A 22550-nucleotide genomic window follows, 5' to 3' on the forward strand; every position below is an offset into this window, starting at 1 on the left:
TAGGTTGTATATTCTAGATGCATCTGTTGTGCATTGTATACACACTGCATAATAGGTTGTAATCATTGTAGATGCTTCTGTTATACATTGTATACACATTTGTGCCTGCCCCATCCAAATCACTATTAAAACCCCCGTCCAATCACCATTACACCTCTATCTCAAAGAAGTCGATTGCACATTAGAATGATGACGGAGTCGCGACAATGTTCCTTCTGCTAAACTAAAAGAAAAGTGAAGAAGAGGAGAGCAAGGGTCAAGGTCTACTATGGAGTCACAAATATGCTCCTTTTTCTTGGCGACAATGAACTTTTCAGGTGAGGTCTGTGAGGATGAGGCGGAGCAATGATGGTTTTTAGAAAGAAGTGAGGAGAAAAAGAAAAAAAGAAGGGGAGTGGTTCAGCATCTGCAATTGTTTGGGTAATTTAACAGGAATGCGGTTATTTTTTTATTTTGCACTGTATTGAGAGGCCACACAGTGCAGAATTCCCCCCTTTTTTAAAACTAGTTTCTTTCTTCCAAAAGGGGAAGAATGTTACACCTTGGAAAATTTCCCATCGACATCGACGTACAGTGAATAGGCTAGCGAAGGGCACGATGTATATGATGTTTTGATAAGTAAGAAATAGCATTTGATGATCCTAATCGAGATTCAAAGACATTTGACGTAAGGGAAGGGAAGAAGGTTGTCAAGGAAAGCATCAACTCCGCAACATGATACCATTTCATGAAGAGTACTGTTATTTGAGTTATTGCTTCTTAATACATAGTTCACCAAAGATTGTCACTGACTGTGTTATGAGAAAAAGCAAAATGCAAGAAGCGAGGTGTCTGGTTTGTCCTCCATTTCGTCAATAAAGTTGCTGCTGTTGACCCAACTTCTGGCTACACCGTCCATACTTGATAGTTGTGCTGAACAAAGACACTGATTATTTGGAAATGGAAGTACAGAACTCATTCATTTCATCGTGTGTGGAAGAGGAATAGGAGTTCAGATACAGGGAAAAATGAAAATTGAATATGCACTATGAACAAATTTTAGTATCTAGCAATGCAACCAACAAGATCTTGCTGAACAGATCAGCATCACATTATATAACCCACAAACAGCAAAGAATAAACAGAGACATTTGATAGAAAAGGCTACAATTACATCGGAACTAAGGTTGGTTTTGTTGAGCATCCGTTTCACCCCTCGAACTCCGATCAAGACTATATGTTCTCTTGCTCATATTTGCTCGTTGAACTAACCGAACTAAGGCTTCAACCACTTCTGACATAGGTGGCCGGAACTCAGGCTCAGGCTGCCACAATAGCATACAGGACAATGAGATAATGTTGACAGAACTAAAGAATCTAGGTTCTTGATAAACACAGCAGAATTATGAATTTGTCTCACTGTCCATACAAAATATTACCTGGACACAAAGCGCAAGTACATCAGCAAAGCGGGAAATAGATTTAACCGGATAGAGCCCTTTGAGCGCTGGATCAACCATCCTAGCCAAGGCATCAATATCATGCAGTTGAGGTGTTGCCCATCTAACTAAAGATTGTTCAGATCTTGGTCTCGCACTGCATTAAGAGCATACATATTGATCGAGAAGTTGAAACTTTCTGAATTTCCTCCTGTTTGTATTCAAGTAATTTGACACAGTATCATAGTGCCTAAGTAACTTTACCTATCAAAAGGTTTGCGTCCAGTAAGAAGTTCCAACATAGCAACTCCAAAGCTGTATACATCGCTTTTTATGGTGCATTGCCCATACATAGCTACCTCAGGTGCTCCATATCCAGACCCTGTATTATGGTTTAGTCCCTGCAAATATGATCACATTGAAACATCTTGGGAAGATGATAGTGATGTGAATCTTTTAGGAAGAACAAACAGCTAATGCCAATCGAGCAGTAGAGAAGAGCAGGAGATAAAAGCACCAGGGACCATTGAAAGATTAGTTCATTAAAATGAGTTATATGGTAACATGTTCCTTCTATACATTACTACTGGACAATTTCATGCCAAAGATTTGAAAAAGGTTCCTGCTTTTTTTACGTAACAATTTCTCTTTGGGACCCAATTTATGAACCACAGAAACTGCTGTAAAAGATTTCATGTTTCAAAGGTTTGTGCACAAAACAAAGCTTCCCCTAAAGCAAATGACGTTTTAAGCTTCAACCATGTGATTCGTTGATATTTCTTATATCCCTTTGAAAAGGACATGTTAGCAGTCAATAGCATGTCAAACACGCCTATATATACATGTGCATGCTTATATATCCAATCCACCAAAACACTTTGTAACAATGCGTAAAGTAAGGAGCTCAAAGTCACCTGATCTGCATCATCAATAAGTCTTGCTAATCCAGCGTCTGATAGATGAGGATTGAGTTCCAGATCAAGTAAAATATTTGCCGATTTAATATTTTTATGAACCAATGATGGGGAACGAACTTCATGCAGATACCTGCAAAGGATGCCTATATTAGCTAGTGAAGAAATTTGCTTATGGAAATGAAGAGATGTGGAAACTACATAAATTTGAAATTTAGTGACATGCTTTTATAGCTACACAAATGTCAAAAGGAAGGAGTATTAAAGTTTTGATTAACTTTATACTGGCAAGGCCAGCATATTTAGTATCAAACTGAGCTCTAACTAAAAGGAGCAATGAACTCTTCTTCATGTTAACTTACTGGTCATCAATGTTTAAGAAAGACTAAACTCTTTAGTGGTCATTCTAGTTGCAAAAAGTATGATCTCCAAATGCAATTATACTATGGATCCGTTGGTAAAGTTCATCATAAGTCACGACTAAGTGCTTGGTATTGACTTTCATAGAATATCTTTCTTTTCTACCCACAAGATCTCTTCTATAAATCTCGGTATAGATAAACAAAAGATTTATGTAAACTACTAGCAATTAGCCATTAATAAACAAGGAGAATAACGTAGCATTGTTGCACGCTCCACGAACTTTACTCCCCCGTTCCAATGTATGTGTCATAGTTTGAATCGGCATAGAATTTAAGAAAGAAATGAAAGCTTCTGGTCTTAAACGTCGCATATCATTTGTGTGACTATAAAACTTTTGAAACTTGGGCCTTAATATACCATAACATTTGGGTGGCTATAAAGCTTCTCATTAAAGGATAAAATGAGAAGTATAAAGTTAATTGTTTTGCTTGGAATGGGGTCAATAAGGAAATAGTGTCACATAAACTGAAACCAAGGGATATTGCATAAAAATAATTCTGAAATTACATAAACTCACTCTAGTGCTCTTGCTGCACCAAGTGCAATCTTGACTCGGCTATTCCATGCTAGTGGCTTGCTGTCCTCATCTGACAGATGCAGGAAATCATGCAGAGAACCATTTTTATGGAATTCATTAACCAGCAAGTACTGTCCATGCTCTGAACAATAACCAACCAGCTCAATTATATTTGGATGATGCAGCTGGGATATCTCAGAAACTATTGTGAGAAAATCTTCAGTGTTCTGGAGCGCAGACGAATTAATTTTCTTGACAGCAAGAACCTACAGCATTTCAAATAACAGAAAGGAACACATAAGGGTGTCTGTCACTTAAATGAGCATAAAAACAAGCAAATCGTTCAACAAATCTTTTTTTTTTAAAAAAAAAAAACTTTCTCTAATATGTTGTTTCCTAATCAGACTTTCTATAAATTATTCATTAGCATCACCAAATCACCACCAAAATACAGAATCATAGGAAAGAAATACTCTCTAATTTTTGATAAGTCAGAAGTCTTCTTTTAATGTGTATCCATAAGAGACAAATCAGATTCCTCTTACTAGGGTGTGGTAACATAAGCACAGATACTAGTGGCTTAAAATAGTCAGGAAAAAACAAATTATTCAACAAATTAACTATTATGACACTTAGAAAAGTACACAGTTTTTCTGATCAAACATTTCTCTACCATTTAATACCATCCTGCTTAAACATGTGTTAGCATCACTAAATCACCTTATATAGTCATAAGAAACAGAAAGGATTTATATATGGGTATTCATTGAGAGAAGTATTACTTTGCCATCATCAAACTGAGCGCAATAAACACAACCAATTGATCCCTCGCCAATAAGGTTTTCAACATTGAAGCTATCAGTTGCCATCTGTAGGTCTGCAATTGAATATTGTCTAGCCTTGATTTGAGCTGTGTTAATTTTCTTGGGAGGAACAATGGGTTTTGGTGACATGTCAACCTCATCAAAGGACTTAAGGCGATCAATAGGTGGAGGTCTTAGATTTACGGCAGTGGGAGTTTCAAATGTGCTCATGCTTACTGTGGAGGAGGTTTGATAAGGTTTAATCTCTGCAGCCAAAAATAGACAATGAGTAGTAAATCCAGGAACAAAGAAAACATAACAATGAGAATGTTTGACATAGGCAAATAAAAGCAAGAGTTCTATGGGTCAACTACATTCTGAAGAGTTTTTGTTTTCCAGGAAGTTAAACCATCAAGGGTAAAAACAATCATAAGCTTTAAAAGCACCAGGTAACTTAGGACCTCCTCCACAATCAGTTTGAATTTCTACAGATTATACTTCTGAAACTTTTGTCTCCTCAGAAATTAGGATCTTTCACGTCCATACAGTTTTACACTTCGATGATAAATATTTTCCTGCTTTGCTGCTGCCTTCTGTATCAATGACAATCCCTTGCAAAATTTTGATACTACTTGCATGGTTTATGACCCATTAACAAGCTTGGCATAGAGGCTTAGGCATCATTTTCCATACTCCCCAAGCAGGAAAGTGAACCGTAACATCACTATTGATTACTATTATTCGTTAATAAATATCCAATGAGTTAAGAGAGCATTCAAAACATTTCTTACAAAATCAAGAATTGTGAAAGCAAAATACCTTGTACTTCCTGTGAAGTAAGAGGAGCCAATGGCTGATTATCAAGTTTTTCTATGTCCGTGGACAACTTTCTTGATCTTCTCTTTTTGATAATAAAGAATGCTACTATTGCTCCAACAAATAGAATGGATATCACTATGCCTGCAACGCCTCCACCCCCTATACCTGATTTCCCACCGCCATCATTGCTCGAATTGCTGCTGTTCTCTGTGGATTTGTGATTTCCATTGGGGTTGTTTGCAGGAGGTGTACCAGGTGGAGGTGGGGGTGAAGGTCCTGAGCTCCACGGATTACCATTTGATCTGTTTATGGAAGATTTATAAATCCCAATCATGACTAGAAAGACATTCCCAAAGAATTAGCTAAGATTAATAATAATTATTGCAATCTGAGACACTCACTGCACTATCCCTTTCAATCGATCAGGAACCCAGCCAGTAAATTGGTTGTTTTCAACATTCCTAAAGCATAATGGAATCAACAAGATTTTCAACCAATGGATTTAACAAAACTCCAGAAGTGAGATATAAACATCAGACATAATATCTACACATATTTGCACTACTTACAGATTGGCAAGGGAAAGATTGGCAAGGACGTCAATAGTTCCTGTAAACTGGTTATTCTGCAAATACCTGCATATTAAAACAACAAAATTTCTATATTGATGGAAGCTTGGAAAATAGAAAGATGAAGTATGTAAACTCTTATCTTACATTTGGTTCATACTAGTTAGTGACTGGAAGCTTGGAAAATAGAAAGATGAAGTATGTAAACTCTTATCTTACATTTGGTTCATACTAGTTAGTGACTGGAAGCTTTGAGGAAGATTACCCGTCATAGAATTGAAAGAGAAATCCCTGAAGCATTAAAAGCATTGAAAGAGAAAGAGGTTTAGACGCCCTTCTCCACAGTTATGTTCTCAAATGTTTTAATGACAGGAGATGGATAGGACTTACAATGTGTTGAGAGCAGAGAGTGAGTCAAACGAAACAACAACTGATCCTTGAATTTGATTGTGACTGACATTTCTACAACCAGACACAAACGTTGCAGAGAATGATAAGGAGCCCCGTAGAGAATGAAGAGGACAAAGTATCTTAACTTTAAACAAATATCAAATGGAATATGGGAGTCCCGTAGAGAATGAAGAGGACAAAGTATCTTAATTTTAAACAAATTTAAGCATTTCACATACAAGTATTGGAGGGAGGTCATCTGTGAAATGGAATATGGGAGGCCACCACTAAAACCACTATTAGCGAGGTTTCTGCAACACAAGGCAAGTTCTAAGAAATATAAGACGAACAAAATAGAGCAAGGAAGGAGCAAGATATGCAAATAATGACACATACAATCTTTGCACATTTGGAGGAAGCTGGTAAGGTAACTGGCTCCCCATATTGTTATTGCTTATGTCACTGCAACATTAACAAGAGATAACCACATTCAATAATTCAACATAACTCCAATTAATAAGGAACAAATGAAGGCCATTCATCTTACAAATTAGTCACAGATTTTAGTCTATCTAGCTGAGACCCCAATGAACCTGAGAGCCCAAGACCTGATATCTTGCTAAACGAAAATGAAATGAAAGGAAACTAATCATCAGTACATATCAATAATTTCAAGAAGTTGAAAAAAACATGGAGAAGATAAAAAGGAAAACAAAACCCCACACTTCAGTTACGTTATTGCCCGAGCAGGTAATGCCTGTCCAGGACTCTCCACAAGGATCACCGCCATTGGCATTCCATTTTGTCAGCTGCCCTGGTGAGTTTAGGCTGGTATACAGAGCTCTCAGAGTAGACGCTGAAAATCAAATTGCCGCCAACTAGATTATTTTGAAATCAAGACATATCTGACTGTGAAAGGAATTTTAATGATAAAGAAATAGATACAGAGAAGGATTTTACATAGGACAAATTGTTAAAGCAAACGTGCACCTACAACACCTGGTCAACACCTTGACCAACATGGTACAAAGTGGTGAGCAACTTAACCAAACCATTACTGTGAAACTCTTTGGATAATCAGCAGTCCAAAGTAAATTAAATAGCTTTATGAAGTCTTTGATTAACTTAAAGATAGTAAATAAACCATTCCTATTAGATGCATGTAAGTTCCAAATTTCACAAATCACAAGTTTTCAGTCAGGAGGTACCTTTTTTCCCCGACTTGTTCAACTTTAATGAAAGAAAATTACTGTCCAAAGATTGAGGTTTTCGATTAAGTGCTCCAACAAGACTAAATACAATGACTACAACGATAACTATGAGTCAATCCCAAAACCAGGCAGCCCTGTTTGGCCATAAAAAAATTTCATTATTTGTAAATTATTGCTGGCTATCAGTATTTGCAAATACTGAAATTCAGCTTCTCAAATCACTGGTGAAATGTTGAAAAACTTGTTTGAGGAGTATTTCAAGTGAAATAATGGTTTCACTCGCAAATATGTCTATCTCATTTAATTATACGCACCAACTCAAGTAGGAAATGTCTGGGTTTTATGGTTTATCGAGGAAAATGCGTATAATTAAAGCAGATAGACATATTTCATGTGGTTAACTTAGCTATCTAATCGACAATGAAAACACAAACAATTTTTTTTTCAAAATTTGAATCGAAAGTGTCTAATTGAAGCACTTTATTAGGAGTCGAAGTGTTCAATCGGAACAAGGGCTTAGTTCGAGTGTTTAAATGGAATATCCTCACAAGTTTAAGGAGCTGGCTATGTATTAACTTATATAACAACTTCCAAATACTCTATTACAACTTCAATTTCAACTACCTTTTTTTTTCTTTTTCTTTCAATTACCAATGCAAGAGAACTTCCTCTTTCAACTTCATTCAAAATATGTAGTAGTATTTATATAGTCAATGGAAGTAATCATTTCACAACACTACTCAAGTCCACTCTCAGTTCAAATCTATTTCTCTTTATTATACAACATACTGAAAGACACACAAAGATTAACAGAATGATAAAAGTAGGATTAATTAATGGAACTAACCATCAGTTGGATCTGTATCTCCATTAGTGAAGCTTGAGAAATTACACAAAATGGCCAACAACAGTAGTGTCGGTAGCAACAAGTTCATTTCTCCACACCACAAAAGAACACAAAATTATGCAAGACAAGGGGATTGGTGCTTTTTGTGGGTAGCAATTTGAAAGAAAGCTGGCAGTATTTAGCCACTGCTGCTGCTCCTACAATCCAAAGCCACACACTTTTTTTCACCCTTCTTGTTTTGTCATATTAACGGTACTAAAAATGCTTATTCTTAGCGCATGCATCACTTTTATTTGATTTTTTTTGGTTTCTTACGATGAGCTTGGCGTTTAATTATTGGCTACTGCTTACGACAAAAAGTGGAGCGTTTTTCTATATCCTCTCTCCAATATTATTTGTTTACTTTGTCTTTGTGAAATTATAAATAAAAGTCTAATTTAATTATATTATCTTTATTTATCTTCAATAAATTACACTCTAATCAATATTAATTATTTTAAATAACAATTAATATTAAAGATACAATTAGAAAATTTTAATTAATTATATCTTAATTTTATAAATAGATAAATATTTTGGAAGAATATTTTGTGGACAACTAATATGAGACCGAGGAATAGAGTTAGTTTTTTTTTTTTAAAAAAAAAAAAAACAAAGAACAGCTTATATGCTTGCCAAATTAATCAATGATTAGCCCCACCCACTTACATTTACGTTGCTCATGATTGACAAGTTGCTATAATTTTTTTACCAATCATGGTTAATGACGTGGAAAAGAATACTCTGCTCCGTCTTTCCTTATATGTTTATCCCAAAAAGATTGATAATTTAGGAATAATTTAATTTTATAAGATGATTTATATTTACATAAATATTTAAGATTTATTTTGAATCATATATTTTAAAAAATTTCTTTATTTATTAAATTTTGTGTTAAGTCAAACTATGATAATTTTTTTTTGGGACGGAGGGGCAGTACTTTTCACCTACCATTTTACGTGAGATGATTTACACAAGGGTTATATTTTCTAATCTTCAGTATGAATTTATCTGTATAAATCAATTTTCAAGTATCTTGTGAATAAAATTTCTCCCTCTTCACATATATTGGGACAAAGAGAGTAATATATTTAAGGGAAAAAGGGTCAAAAATAGACTTTTACTTTGTTCTAATAGCTAAAAATATCTTTCGTTATAATTTTGGGTCATTTATGCCCTACCGTTATGAAAGTTAACAAATATACTCTTCATTTAACGGAAATTTCCAAATTGATTTAAATAACCCGATTTCACAAAAAATAATTCATTCTCATATTTTACCCGCCCCGACCGCCTCCTAAAATAACCCAAATCTTCCTTCTCTCTCACATTTTCTCCTCCGGCGACCGGGCTCTCAAGCCCACCGCTCCGGCCAACTCCATCTCCGACCAGCCACTTTTCCCCTTCCCTTTCCTATGTATATACATAATGGATTTCTTTCAGAATGCAATATACACTGCAGTCAGACTTAAAATCTTTAGATATGCCTCTTCATCATAACAAGTGAAAAAAGAAAAAGAATTAATGGAATTTCACAGTTAAAAAGACAAACTTTCAGCCCAAAAGCGTGTACATAACGAAGGTTGTTGTTGGCCAAGAAAATAACACACATATATATACGTACATCGATTAGATACAGAAAAGGGTTCAAGAATGGAGTATTTTAGGATACACCCAATGCAAGTAAATAGGATGCCCTGGTGGTGATATTCGAAGGCATTTGACAGTGGCCGCAGCGGTGGGAAAGGGAATGGGAGAAGTGGTTGGTCGGAGATGGAGTTGGCTGGACTTGAGAGCCAAGTCACCGGAGGAGAAAATGTGAGAGAAGAAAGACTTGGGTTATTTTAGGAGGCGGGTTGGGGTAGGTAAAATATGGTGATGAGTTACTCTTTGTGAAATCAGGTTATATCTGGAGATATCCGTTAAATGAAGGAAATATTTGTTAACTTTCATAACAGCATGAGTGTAAATGACCCCAAAATTGTAACGAAGAATATTTTTAGCCATTAAATTAAAGTATAGAGATATTTTTGACCCCTTTCCCTATATTTAAAACACATCTTTCTTTACAACAACAAAAATACTCAGTGTAATCCCACGAGGTGAGGTCTAAAGAGATTAGAGTATACGCAGACCTTACCCCTATCATGGAGGTAGAGATGCTATTTCTGAAAGACCCTCGACTCAAAGAAAAAGCAACCGCATCAGTCCGGAAAAAGAAATAAAAGTTTGGAGAAATACTAAATAAAGCATGATAAAGTAGTCTGGAAAAAAGAAAAAAAAAAGTAACTAGCAAAAATCATATGTCAATCTGGGAAAAGGACACAACAGATATTAACAAGCATCATAGGACAAGAAACTACAAGAGTAATACGAAATGTGACACACACAACTACCTACTAGCCTTACTACCCTTATTTGTGTCTTCCATAACCTCCTATCTAAGGTCATGTCCTCGGTGAGCTGAAGTTGCGCCATATCTTGTCTAATCACTTCCCCCAATATTTCTTCAGCGTACCTCTACCCCTCCTCAAACCATCCGTAGCCAACCTCTCACACCTCGGAACCGGGGCATCCGCGCATCTCCTCTGCACATGCCCGAACCATCTCAACCTCGCTTCCCTCATCTTGTCCTCCACCAAGGCCACCTCACCTTGTCCCGAATATCTTCATTTCTAATCCTATCCCTCCTCGTGTGCCCACACATTCACCGCAACATCCTCATTTCCACCACCTTCATCTTTTAATCATGTGAGTTCTTCACTGACCAACACTCCGCCCCATACAATATAGTGGGTCTAACCAATATTCTGTAGAATTTGCCTTTAAATTTTGGTGGCACCTTCTTATCATTCAAGACCCCAGATGCAAGCCTCCATTGATGTGTGACATCCTCATCAATCTCCCTATTTCCTTGGATAATAGACCCAAGATACTTGAAATTTTCTTTCTTTTGAATCACCTGAGTATCGAGTCTCACGTCCACTCCATCCTCGTGTGCTACTCCACTGAACCCGCACTTCAAGTCTCATGTTCACGCCATGGTCTGTCTCCAAACCTCCAGCTTAGCGTTAACTCCGCCTCGAGTCTCATCAATCAAAACAATGTCATCTGCAAATAACATACACCAAGGCACCTCACCTTGAATATGCTGTATCAAAACATTCATCACCAAAGCAAATAAAAATGGACTAAGGGTTGACCCTAGTACAACTCCATCACAACTGGAACATGCTCCGAGTCTCCTCCCACTATCCTTACCCCAATCGTGGCTCCATCATACATGCCCTTGATCGCTCTAGTGTACGCCATAGGTACACCACTGGCCTTTTCTAGGTCGATGAACACCATATGTAAGTCCTTCTTCCTCTCCCGATACTGCTTCACCAATCCTCTCAAGATGTTTTTTTTTTTTTTTTTTTTTGCTTGGTTTGCAAAGATTATTGGCTGTAAAGTTGTGAAGGGAGATGAAACAAAATGTGTTTATTCGACCAAAAACAAAAAATCTCCTCACCAGAGAATGACTTCTGTAGTCGAGCGCCCTGACATGAATTCGAACTGGTTCTGCAAAATAGACATGCATCTTCTCACCCTCATCTCCACCACCCCCTCCCACACTTTCATAGTATGGCTTAGCATCTTGATCCCCCTATAATTGTTACAAAAAGCACATCTTTCTTTGATCATAATTTTTTCATATATCTTTTAAATATTTGAATTGTTAATCATGTGATTTATAGTACTTTTTATGAGTTTCCATATATGTAAATTTTCTTTCAAAAAACTTAAAGATATCATACCCGAATTTACGGTCAAAATTAAAATATTTGACTCTCGAAATCTGAATTATGCCACATATATTGGGATAAAGGGAGTAATATATTTAAAGACTAGATAAAAAGCACTCCTTCATAAGTTACAATAAATAACTATTTGAAAACGTTTATAAAAATATTGCAGACAAAGAAAAAAAATTCTTTAACTCTCCAAATAGTTACTGCATCACATAAAATAGGACAAAAAGAGTGATAGTATACTGTTAATAAAACAAATAGAAAATCCTTTTGGGTGGTGCATTCTACAGGTATATATATCCGTCTCAATTTATGTGATATAGTTTGATTGGGCATAGAGTTTAAGAAATAAAGGAGGATTTTTGAATCTTGTGGTATAAAATAAGTCAAAGATATTTGTGTGGTTATAGATCATCTTGCTAATTGTAAAAGGTAAAATTTAAAGTTAATTTTTTGCCAAATAAGAAAATGTATCATTTTTTTTGGGATAGACTAAAAGAAAAATGTATCACATAAATTGGGACAGAGAGAGTATTACGTTTGAATTTATAATTAACTCTCGTATCATCAAAAGTTATGATAGAATGAAAAGTAAATTCTCTTTCCTTAAGTAGAGGTAGTGGTTAGTTCGAGTGAAAATGAATTCCTCTTTGGTAAAGAGGCTAAAACCTTCCACCTCCCATAGTAAACTTTTTACCGCGTGAATTAAGTAGTCGAGTTAATTAATTTTAAGATATCAAATTCTTGTAAGTGAAAAAAGAATTAACTCCGAAAATGTGCTTTCTTACTTTTCAGGATTTGTGGTACAGCTAAAATATTTTGTATGAGAGCTAAGATATGTTTTGCTGAAAATTGACTTTAGAAAACATTTATTGAAGGGAAGAGGTGCAAATATACCTCTCAACTTTGTGATTTAAAGCATATATACCCCTTGTTAAAAAAAGTGGTGCATATATACCTCTGTCGTTACACAAATGGTGTAAATACACCATTTGCTATGAACTTAAAAAAAAAACATTTAGCTAATTTTTTAATTTAAAACTGCCACGTGGGATTAAAAAAAAAGTCTAATCATTTTTTTAGTAGACGTATTTATTAAAGTCACGCGGTAATTTTTGGTTCTGGTGGGTTGAGACTAGTTCGTTTAAGAAAAATGGGTAGACTTATTATTTTTAAAGTCACAAAGGTATTTTTTTTAAATGAACCAGACCCGATTCACCAGAAAAAAATGAATACGTGGCTATGAAAAAATAAATCTACTCAAAAAAATTGGTAGACTTATTTGTTTAAAGCCATGTGACATTTTTTTAATTAAAAAGAAAAGCTAAATGGCTTTTAAAAAAATTATGTCAGTGAAAAGGATATATTTATCTCATTTGTATAACGACAAGGGTATATTTGCGCCATTTGTGTAACGACAGGGGTATATATACATTATTTTTTAACGAGAGATATGTCTGCTCTAAATCACAAAATTAAGGGGTATATTTGCACCTTTGACGTTTATTGAATCATTTTTTGACGTTTAGTTGAAAGGTAGCTGTAATGTGAAAAATGTGGGGAATTATTGAGCATGGACATAATATCTTGATGATGAAAAACTTGGCCGATTGTGAAAAGGTTGCATGTGTGTATCACTAATCAAATATTAGTTTGAATAGCCTCACTTGGCCACTATTGGTTTAACTTTAACCTTTTAAACAATTATTTTTGTGTGTATATGGTTGAATAGCCTGTCACTTTTGCATGCAAAGTCTTCAAAATTAAGTTCATGCTAGGGACATTTGACGTAGGGTGGGGTTTGGAATGGGAACTGAAAGAAAAAGGAAACCGTAGTCTGTAGCAGTCTCACTATCCATAGTATCTATGGATCAGCTACTTTTCATTTCTCTTGTTTCCATTTTTCTCAAGTTTCTGTCTAGATAAGTGATACTTATCTAATTTTATTATTAGTTATTTACATTTAATTAACTAAATCAAGAAATTCGGCTCCTCTCTCAATTTTCGCTGTCTTCATTTTCCCTAGGTTCCTATCTAGATGAGTGACACTTGTCTAATTTTATTATTAGTGATTTAGATTTAATTAACTAAATCAAGGTCTTAACCATTATAAATACAATAGATATTTACATATATTTACTCCAAAAAAGGAGGACAACACCACAAATCTAGCAACACGTGTGATTAAAAATACTAGTAACAAACAGTTCTATAAAAATTCTAGCAAACAGGAAATTGCAAGAATCCTAATTAACCATTGGGGTAAATGAATGTAAAACCGACAGGAGATAATCAAAAGGAAATTGCCACTGAAAATAAAAATGTCATGTTATTCAATTTTATGAAAATTTTAAAGTAGAGTAACATGATAAAGAGAAGACATTTTTCTTAATATAATTAATGTGTCTTGATTAATTTCGTTTAAGAGTTCCGAAGATGATTTAAAAAAAAAAAAATTGGCATAAAACTTTTTATCTACCATTAAAAATATTCCTTTTACTTTCAAATTATTAGATCTTATTAACCCAGGATTTTTCTTAGGTATAAGCAATTATATTAAGATTTTAAGTAAGAAAAATTTGTGTTGCTAGATTTGTGGAATTGTCCCCCTTTTTAGGAGTAAATATATACAAATATCTATTGTATTAATCATGTTTAAGACCTTGATTTAATTAATTAAATCTAAGTCACTAATAATAAAATTAGACAAGAGTCACTCATCTAGATAGGAATTTGGAAAAATTGGAGACAAGGGAAATGGAGAGGAGCCGGATCCAGTATCTATGCATACACTCATGTGCATCAGTCGCTAGCGGTTAATAATGAAATTCTTGAAGATTAACGTTCAAATATCTATAAACTAATGAAGACAAAAAACACCAAATAATTTCCTAAACTTCAGTGCGAATAGTGTTTACTAATCGGAATCTGTGCAAGTGAGAGACAACAAATACTCGGTAGTTTTATCCCAAAAAGAAAAACTCTCACCAAACAAAACAAAGGCAGCAAGCATGAGTTTCCGGGCAATTAATCATATCCCACTCCTTTTTCATCTTTCAACTTATGATTTTTTTTTTTTGCATAATCATTTGGTATATATGCCGTATACGGTAAATACTAGTTATAACAATTAATTTTGCGTAATTAATACTAGTAATAGTATTAATGCTAATACGTACCTAAGGAAATTCGGTTAACTTGGTGATGGAAATGTGTATCTAGCTAACAGTTTCAATTAACTCAGCACAATGTTCCTTACTAGCCCAAAGAGAAAATAATCATTTTGTATGTAATCCCTTGAAGAAGATTGACTACATATATATGGATGATATATGTAGTAGATACTCCCTCCGTTCTGCTTTGTCTTGACACCATTTCCTTATCGGTCAATTAATTCACAAAAGAAAGTCGTATTCCTTTATTTTCTTAATGAGAAGTTTTTATAGCTACACAAATATTATAATATATTTAAAGTCAATAAATATTATGACATATTTCAGATCACAAGTTTTAAAAAATTTATTTATTTATTAAATTCTGTGTCAAGTCAAATTATGACACACAAAATGAGACGGAGCTAGAGTATGCTAATAGTTCTTGATCCGCAGCTTTGTGAAGTAGACATAAATCTAATTAATCTTCTAAGATGTATACAATTAAAAGTCATCCTAATCTCTCCAACTCCGTATTATATTCTGTGATGTCGACGTACTCAAGGAATGAATGAATAGTAGGAAAGTAAAAAGAGTTAGAAGTTTGAAAACAACCCACACCAACATGGTCCTCACACTTGAAAAGCTAGGGACCGTCTGACGTAAGGTAGTATTCGTCTTCATTATGGTGTGGACCAATTATTTGAGGAAATGTACAAAGGCTAAGAAATTAAGCATATATGGGATGAAAAGCTACAAACCAAAGCCCTCTTGACATGCATGTACCAACTCCTGTCTCCTGTTTGTTTGTTCTTTTTTTTTTTTTTTTTTTTTTAACATGAAATAAAGTCGTCGATAAAATAGAAGAGAATAAAACAAGATGCTGAATGTATACACTAAATGATGTGGGAGGTCACAATGACAATGGCACTGATGAAAATAGAGGCCACCCATACACATGGCCCTCGACGACCTAGGTGTTTGCGTTTATTGTTGTCATACACTTTTCATCTAATTTGGCAGAAAATCTCCTATTAATGGAGTTGAAAAGGGCACTCAAGGGAAATTCTCTCTCTTCGAAAAATATTGAGTTGAATGACTTGGCAATGTTTGATGTTAACACGTTGAATTTGTTTCCAGGGAAATATGCCCGATTCCATTTATAATACCCGACTTTATTATGAAGACAATTAGCTACATTCGGGGCTATAAATTAAATTAGTTGATCAAACTGATTATTAAACTCTTCGACACTATATGCAGTTGCTGCTTTATAAGAGTATTTAAAGAAGGATCCATTGCTGAACTTTCACGCAATCGTTCATCAAAATGGCTTGTGGAACATCTATGGTGAGCCTCACTGTAAACTTGTTGTGTTGCCTTTGTAATGCTTTGGTGCTGGTCAGATATTATGCAAAAATTCATGATGTTAGAAACTATTTCACGCAATTGTTGAAAAAGTAATTTTAAGAGGAAACGAACTCCATATTTACTACCCAATAGGCCAATGAGCAAACATGGCTCTCCACATCCTGTACTACATCAATCAATAGAATACCACCTACTTACCTGACAAGAATGTGCTTTGATCTTTCTCATGTGCTGACATCCCCTTATGCAAGTGTCAAAAGCTGTAAAGAAATATATAAACCTCCCCTCCGCATAGTCCTGCTTCTAGGATTTGTGATTTCAAGCACATACGATACGCAGCCAAATACGAATGATCCGCTGAACCCCTTATCAATTCCTTAGCGCGTAGTCTTCCAAACCAACGCTTCCAGTAGCTAACATGACAACTCAAATCTTCTTGTATAACCTTCTTGTTTCTTTGGGCAAGGCCTTTTGTCTTTAATAAATTTATTCATCATGTGCCTAACTATTACTTTAGCTAAAGTTTGGCTATAATTGCTAGCAATATGTTGTACGCCACACGTGTGTACGTTATTGTACAGTAATAATAAACCTATCACAGTTCTCGTACGACACATTGCGCAGTCTCCACTTATAGCTCTTATCTACACATGCAGTGATGTATTACTTAGGCAAAAATTAAATTTATTCTTCACCGAAGCAAGCTGAAATGAATTAACTAGCATCTTCTTGTTTAGGAAACTATCCCCAATCTTAAAGATAGCTATGGTTGGACATTGCTGCAACAGATAAATTGCTAGAACCACCAGCACAATTCTTTCAGGACAGTTATTGTTCATTGGATATTCCTAAGATCATCGCGTCTATAAGAATGTTCATCAATTATTGGTGAGGCTGCCCTAATGAATTTGGACTTCCGAGAGGCCTCTCACACACTTAACAAGACTACAACCATCTGTTGGGCTTTAAAGACATAGGCTTTAAAGATGAGTGGAGTGTGATTGGGAAATAGTGAAAAAATAAAATGGAGGGAAATGAAATTCAAATAAATTTCATTTTGCAAAGGCACTTTGTCCCTCATTGGTGGGGGAAAACACTTCTTGTGTGCTTATATATAGAATCATCTCTTCTAGCTCTTAAAGAGTTGAGAAGAGGGACTCCCCTAGTTTCATCGTTGTCGCTCGGCTTCGGCTTCATTTTGGTCAAATGATCTGATCGATTGATAGTCTTTTTGGACCAAATTTATTTTGTAAATGCCATTATTTATTTTCTCAAATTATGATCCGAACAGACATTGCCTTTGACGAATAGGAATTGTTGACACCCAATTTTGTCCCGCCTCTCTTCCAAAATACCTATTTTACGCTTCTAACATTTTTGGAAAAATTAAAAAATATATATATTATATTTACTATAATTATTAGCCTTTCATCAAAGTCGTTGTTTCATTATTATATTACAGTTACTAATTATTATTATTATTATTATTATTATTATTATTATTATTATTATTATTATTATTATTATTATTATTATTATTATTATTATCATTTTCGGCATTTTACCAACTCACGCACGCGCATCGCATTTATCTTTGCATAATTAAATAATAGTATTTATTTTACTATGGATTTTCGAAATATTATTGCACGGCTATTATAATGCCATTTTTTATCTGAGCATTAACGATTGCATATTTCATATTAAGCAATACTTCAACACAAGTTATTCAAACAGGTCTTTTATCTAAATTTAGAAGCCAAACTATTTCGCGCACTCAGTCCGCAATTTTTATTTATCGGATCCCAAATCGAATTCCAATCAACTCATAAATATTTTTTTTATCAGTCCATATTTTTGACTCAACTTTTAGACCAATCCATATTTTAATTCACTAACCATTCTTTTAATACCGGGTCTAAAAATTGACCCAGTCCATTTATGGACTGGGTCCGACCCATTTTCAGGCGAAATAAGGGAAACCCTAAAAAGGGTTCCCTTTCATTTCCCTCCGTCTCCGCCTCCATCGCCCCACCCCTCTTCCGCCGCACCTCTCTTCTCCTCTCCTCTTCTCCTCTTCCTCCCCTTCACCCTAAACCCCAGTCGCCACCCACACACACACCACTGTTTTGTTTTGCCATCCCACGCGTCTGACACCTCCACTACACCACGTTACCCCCCACACCTTTTCCATCTGCCGTCCTACTCCCCTTTGTCGCCTCGCCTCCCCATCGCCACCCCACTGTTATTCTCCCCCACTTGATCCTGTTCCACTACACCTCTGACACCACCCCCACGCCGCTCCGTGCCCATACTTCTGACACCCCCGTGCGTCTGTTCCCCTCACGCTCCTCTCTCTCTTCTTCACGCGAAAACCCTGACCATCTCCTATAAATAATCGTTTTCCAGTCTATCTGGGGGATGGGATTTTGGATCTGAAAAACCTCCATAAAGAAATCGAGACAGTCCTGAAAAAAAAGAGGATCTTTCGGATTCACTAAGTCTTTCCGAAGAACAAATTTCGTTTAGCTGTGAAAAACCCCCCTAAAGTTTCGAACTTCTTTTAATCGCTTCAAATTCCCGTCTAAAATTATCAGATCTTCATCAGTTTTTAATATCATTGGGATATTCATTCGAAAACAAAGGATTATTCTGATTCTTTTTGTTTCCCGCAACTGATTCGAGTCTGTATAAATTTGAAACCAGAGTCTCAAATCGTCGAGGTAAATCTGAAAAACCCGCACTCAGATTCGCTGCACCCGAAGCAGGTAAAGTTCCCACCTTGGTTTATTTTTAGTGTTCGTTTGAGTACCCTAAACTGTCTATGTGATTTGCTTGCTTAGTTGCGCTTTAGCCTGTCTGCAGTTACCTTAGCTATGATAAGCATATTTGGTCATGTTTAGTTTAGTTTCCGTGATCGTGTTGACCATGCATGTCTCAACATAAGGTTCAATTGGCTTACAGATTTGTTGTTTCCTCTTCTTTCCTGATGAATGTGCTACTTTGGTTTACTTAAGATGAGCTTTTTTGAAAATAACGACTTATTGAACTGGTGATAATATGCTCAAGCACATTGGAGAGATTTTTTTTTAAAAGATAAGGATTGGCTTATCAAAGTCAAGTTGAACCCAGATTTCAGAAACAAAAACTTTGTTTCAAGTGCAAAAAATAGGAACTGTAAACTCAAAAGAAACATAATATATGCGAGAACTGTGGCAGATCCAGAGAATCATTTAGAATTGAAGCTGACTAGTTAAATAAACCCATGCGATCCATTCTGTTTGGTCATATATTTATGCTTGGCAATCTTATTTGACCTCTTGCTTTAAAAGGAAGAAAGTTTAGGTCCTTAATCTCATCTAGGAGGTTTTGTCTGCCTTCATTGTGTTTTGGTCCAGTTTGGAGACATGTTTGAAGGTTCTTGATTGATATTCAGTTTGCATTATACATATAGTAATCCTGTTAGTTTAAACATATCCCAGAGCATCATGTAACCATGTTAAGTATGTATCTTGTGTTAGTTGAATAATCTAACGAAAAGTCCCGATATGTTAAGTCTTGAATCTGATTGCAAATATATGTTAGTCCAGTTTTGATTACCATCTGTTGAATATTGGTTCTATTGGTCTATTATTATGGTAGATGTAATGCTATGATTAGTCTGATTAAGTTTAGAAGTTGAATCCTTATTATGGTGTAATGTGTTCTTAACCCAAATTGTCCCTCATGTTTCGAATAAATCTATTGTTGTCAATATAGACCTGAGTATATATCATTCTTTAAGTCTAATAAAAATGGAGCAGATCTGATCTATCAACTTATTTTTTAGTTTTGGGTTTCTATGCAATCATGGTTGTTTTGATATGTATTCAGTTAGGTAGTTGGTTTTGTTTAGAGTTATATCTGGCATGAACTGAATTTAGCCAGTTAATTTATTTACCTCGTAGGGTAGTTGACAGGAAATTATGTTTAGTTAGTAAGTCTTGCTCTGCTCAATGTTATAACCAGTGCAAAAAAATTACATTCAAATGGCCTAGTTTTTTTTTTTTTTTTTTTTGAGTTTGGGGCTGAGGTCCTGATTAAGAGGACTATGGGTTGATATTTGATCGAACCCCTGTTAATAGAGTGCGTAGTCAAAATACGATGCTTATTTTGTCAAATGGAGGTGTCCAAGGCTCTGTCTATGTGCTATACACTATGTGATTTTGCGTAAATCTCCAGTTAATTCCCAATAATGCATATGTGCGTGCCGCTGCTGTTTGCCTACGAATTATGCATATGTATACTCGAAGTATACTTAATGTATATATACATCATTCGTGTGCAATGCATAGTCTATATTTCAGTTTGGTTTGTTCAAATTTCATGCGTTTGTTGCAAGTATATTTCAGTTGAAAATCTGCATATAAGTGCATATCGAAGTTGTGTTCGTGAAATGCATTTGGATATACATAATCAACAGAGTGGTTTTGAATTCATATGCTTGTAGGTTTAATCTTATTGATCATATACTAATCTTTTTCTCTCGTATCTTTTATGCATGAACTTCACATACGAGTCCGAAGGACTCGTCTTCCGTATTCGATGCTGGGCCAGGGCCCAACGAAACACATTTCCCCTATATTCATAGCAAACAAAATCCTGGGCCACAGCCCAATAATAGGAACAACCCACAGCATGATGTAAAAGAATTCTGGGCCGAGGCCCATAATGGTGGCAACCGACAGTAGCAGCCAAAAATGGGCTAGGCCCATCTCATTATATCTTTCTTCCTCTATTCATTTTGTGCCTATTGATTTGTATTGTGCAACTAACTCTTTGTTTATTTTGTTTTCTTAGTTTAGATAATTCCTAAATAATTAGTAGGTTTAGTTTGGCAATAAGTAGCTAGTTTAAATAAAAAAAACAATAATTAATCCCATAAGTTTCCTTTTCTTCTTTCCACATTAAAATTATTTATAGAATCTATAATATTTGCTTCTAGAATAATTGACGGCATAAAATTCATATTTTGAGTTAAAGGAATTATATTTCATTATCTTAATTTCCGAAACATCACTAACACGCAAATAGGAACTAAAGAATATTTTGTAGACACCTTAAGGTTTCATCCAAATTATACACACTTTAGTCAAATGTAGTTAACGAAGCATAATCTCGTGTATTTCTAAAGCGCAAATTCAATTAATACATAATCGTTAAAATTGTTTCATATAGTTATCAAAAAGTATGTTACAAATTCACATTTTTTTATATTTATATATATATATATTGTGTGTAAATTTTATTTCAAAGAGTATTATTATTTAAGGCCTTAGCAACGTTTTATAAGTTTAGCTTAAATGACATTTGAAGTTCCTTTAATGTAAACTATTATATTTTCTACAAAATCTCATTCTAAATAGCATTTTTTATTTTAAACCATATCAACTTCTATAAGTTTTAAAATAGCATTTAAAATCCTCTTTCATGTAAATTGTTATATTTTACTTAAATCTTATCTTAAGCAACATTCTTATATTTTTATAAACCTCAGCAACATTTCCTAGTCTTTTCTTAAAATTTCAAGCATCTTATTCAATCTAATTAATTAACCTAAGTTTGGTCGGATAACCGTAAGTTAACGGATTCTAAAGGATGCCTAACCCCTTCCCTTTAGGATAATATAGAGCCCTTACCTAGAATTACACTGGTTAAGCAGACTATTAATTGAGGTCTAGTTTTGACTTGGCCTTAGTTAATCTCTAGGTGTCCTAATTCACCGTTAAAATTAATTAGGTGGCGACTCCTCAAAACAAAATAAACGGGAATCACCAATACGTCATACCTTAAATCTACCCGGTTAAAATGGGGTGTGACAGGAATGTCTTCCCAAACCTGTGCCTATAAATTCCGAGGATCTGCCTCAGTTTTCTACACTGAAAAAATTTCAAACCTATGGCTATAAATCTAATCCTCTCTGATCTTCTGCATTCTGCATATTTTCAAACCAAAAAACTTAAGTGTTTAGTGTGATTTGCTGCCGCCATTTGAGTTCACCGAAGTTTTGCAATTTGCATTGCCGTTATTGCAGAATAGTTTTTCTTTATATCCAGGGAGAAATTAATCGATTAACCTTGGCAACTATGAGGGGATTAGATTTCTTAAGGACACACAAGAAAGTTGTGGGCTTGAAATTTTTTTATTTCATCTAATTTCTGTCGTTAACATATTTCTGGTTTTACAAAATAAAAACTGGTTTTAAGAAATGATAACAAACAACCTAAGGAAACTCTAAGAATTA

The 22550-nt window shown here is 34.9% G+C and overlaps 1 protein-coding gene across 1 annotated transcript; it reads right to left on the reverse strand.

Moving 5' to 3' along the window:
- Positions 1-929: 929 nt before the first annotated feature.
- On the reverse strand, positions 930-8215 carry LOC132603770 (protein STRUBBELIG-RECEPTOR FAMILY 6-like). The gene is made up of 16 exons (XM_060316984.1): positions 7912-8215; positions 6577-6709; positions 6401-6472; positions 6250-6315; positions 6093-6164; positions 5854-5925; positions 5683-5754; positions 5464-5529; positions 5296-5355; positions 4895-5196; positions 4055-4341; positions 3273-3538; positions 2333-2465; positions 1683-1819; positions 1419-1575; positions 930-1304 (listed from the first exon to the last, which is right to left on the reverse strand). The coding sequence occupies exons 1-16, from the start codon at positions 7997-7999 to the stop codon at positions 1161-1163; spliced, it is 2127 nt and encodes a 708-aa protein (XP_060172967.1). The 5' UTR covers positions 8000-8215; the 3' UTR covers positions 930-1160.
- Between the last annotated feature and the right edge of the window lie 14335 nt (positions 8216-22550).

The sequence above is a fragment of the Lycium barbarum genome, chromosome 7, assembly GCF_019175385.1.
Source record: "Lycium barbarum isolate Lr01 chromosome 7, ASM1917538v2, whole genome shotgun sequence".
NCBI classification, from domain to species: domain Eukaryota; kingdom Viridiplantae; phylum Streptophyta; class Magnoliopsida; order Solanales; family Solanaceae; genus Lycium; species Lycium barbarum.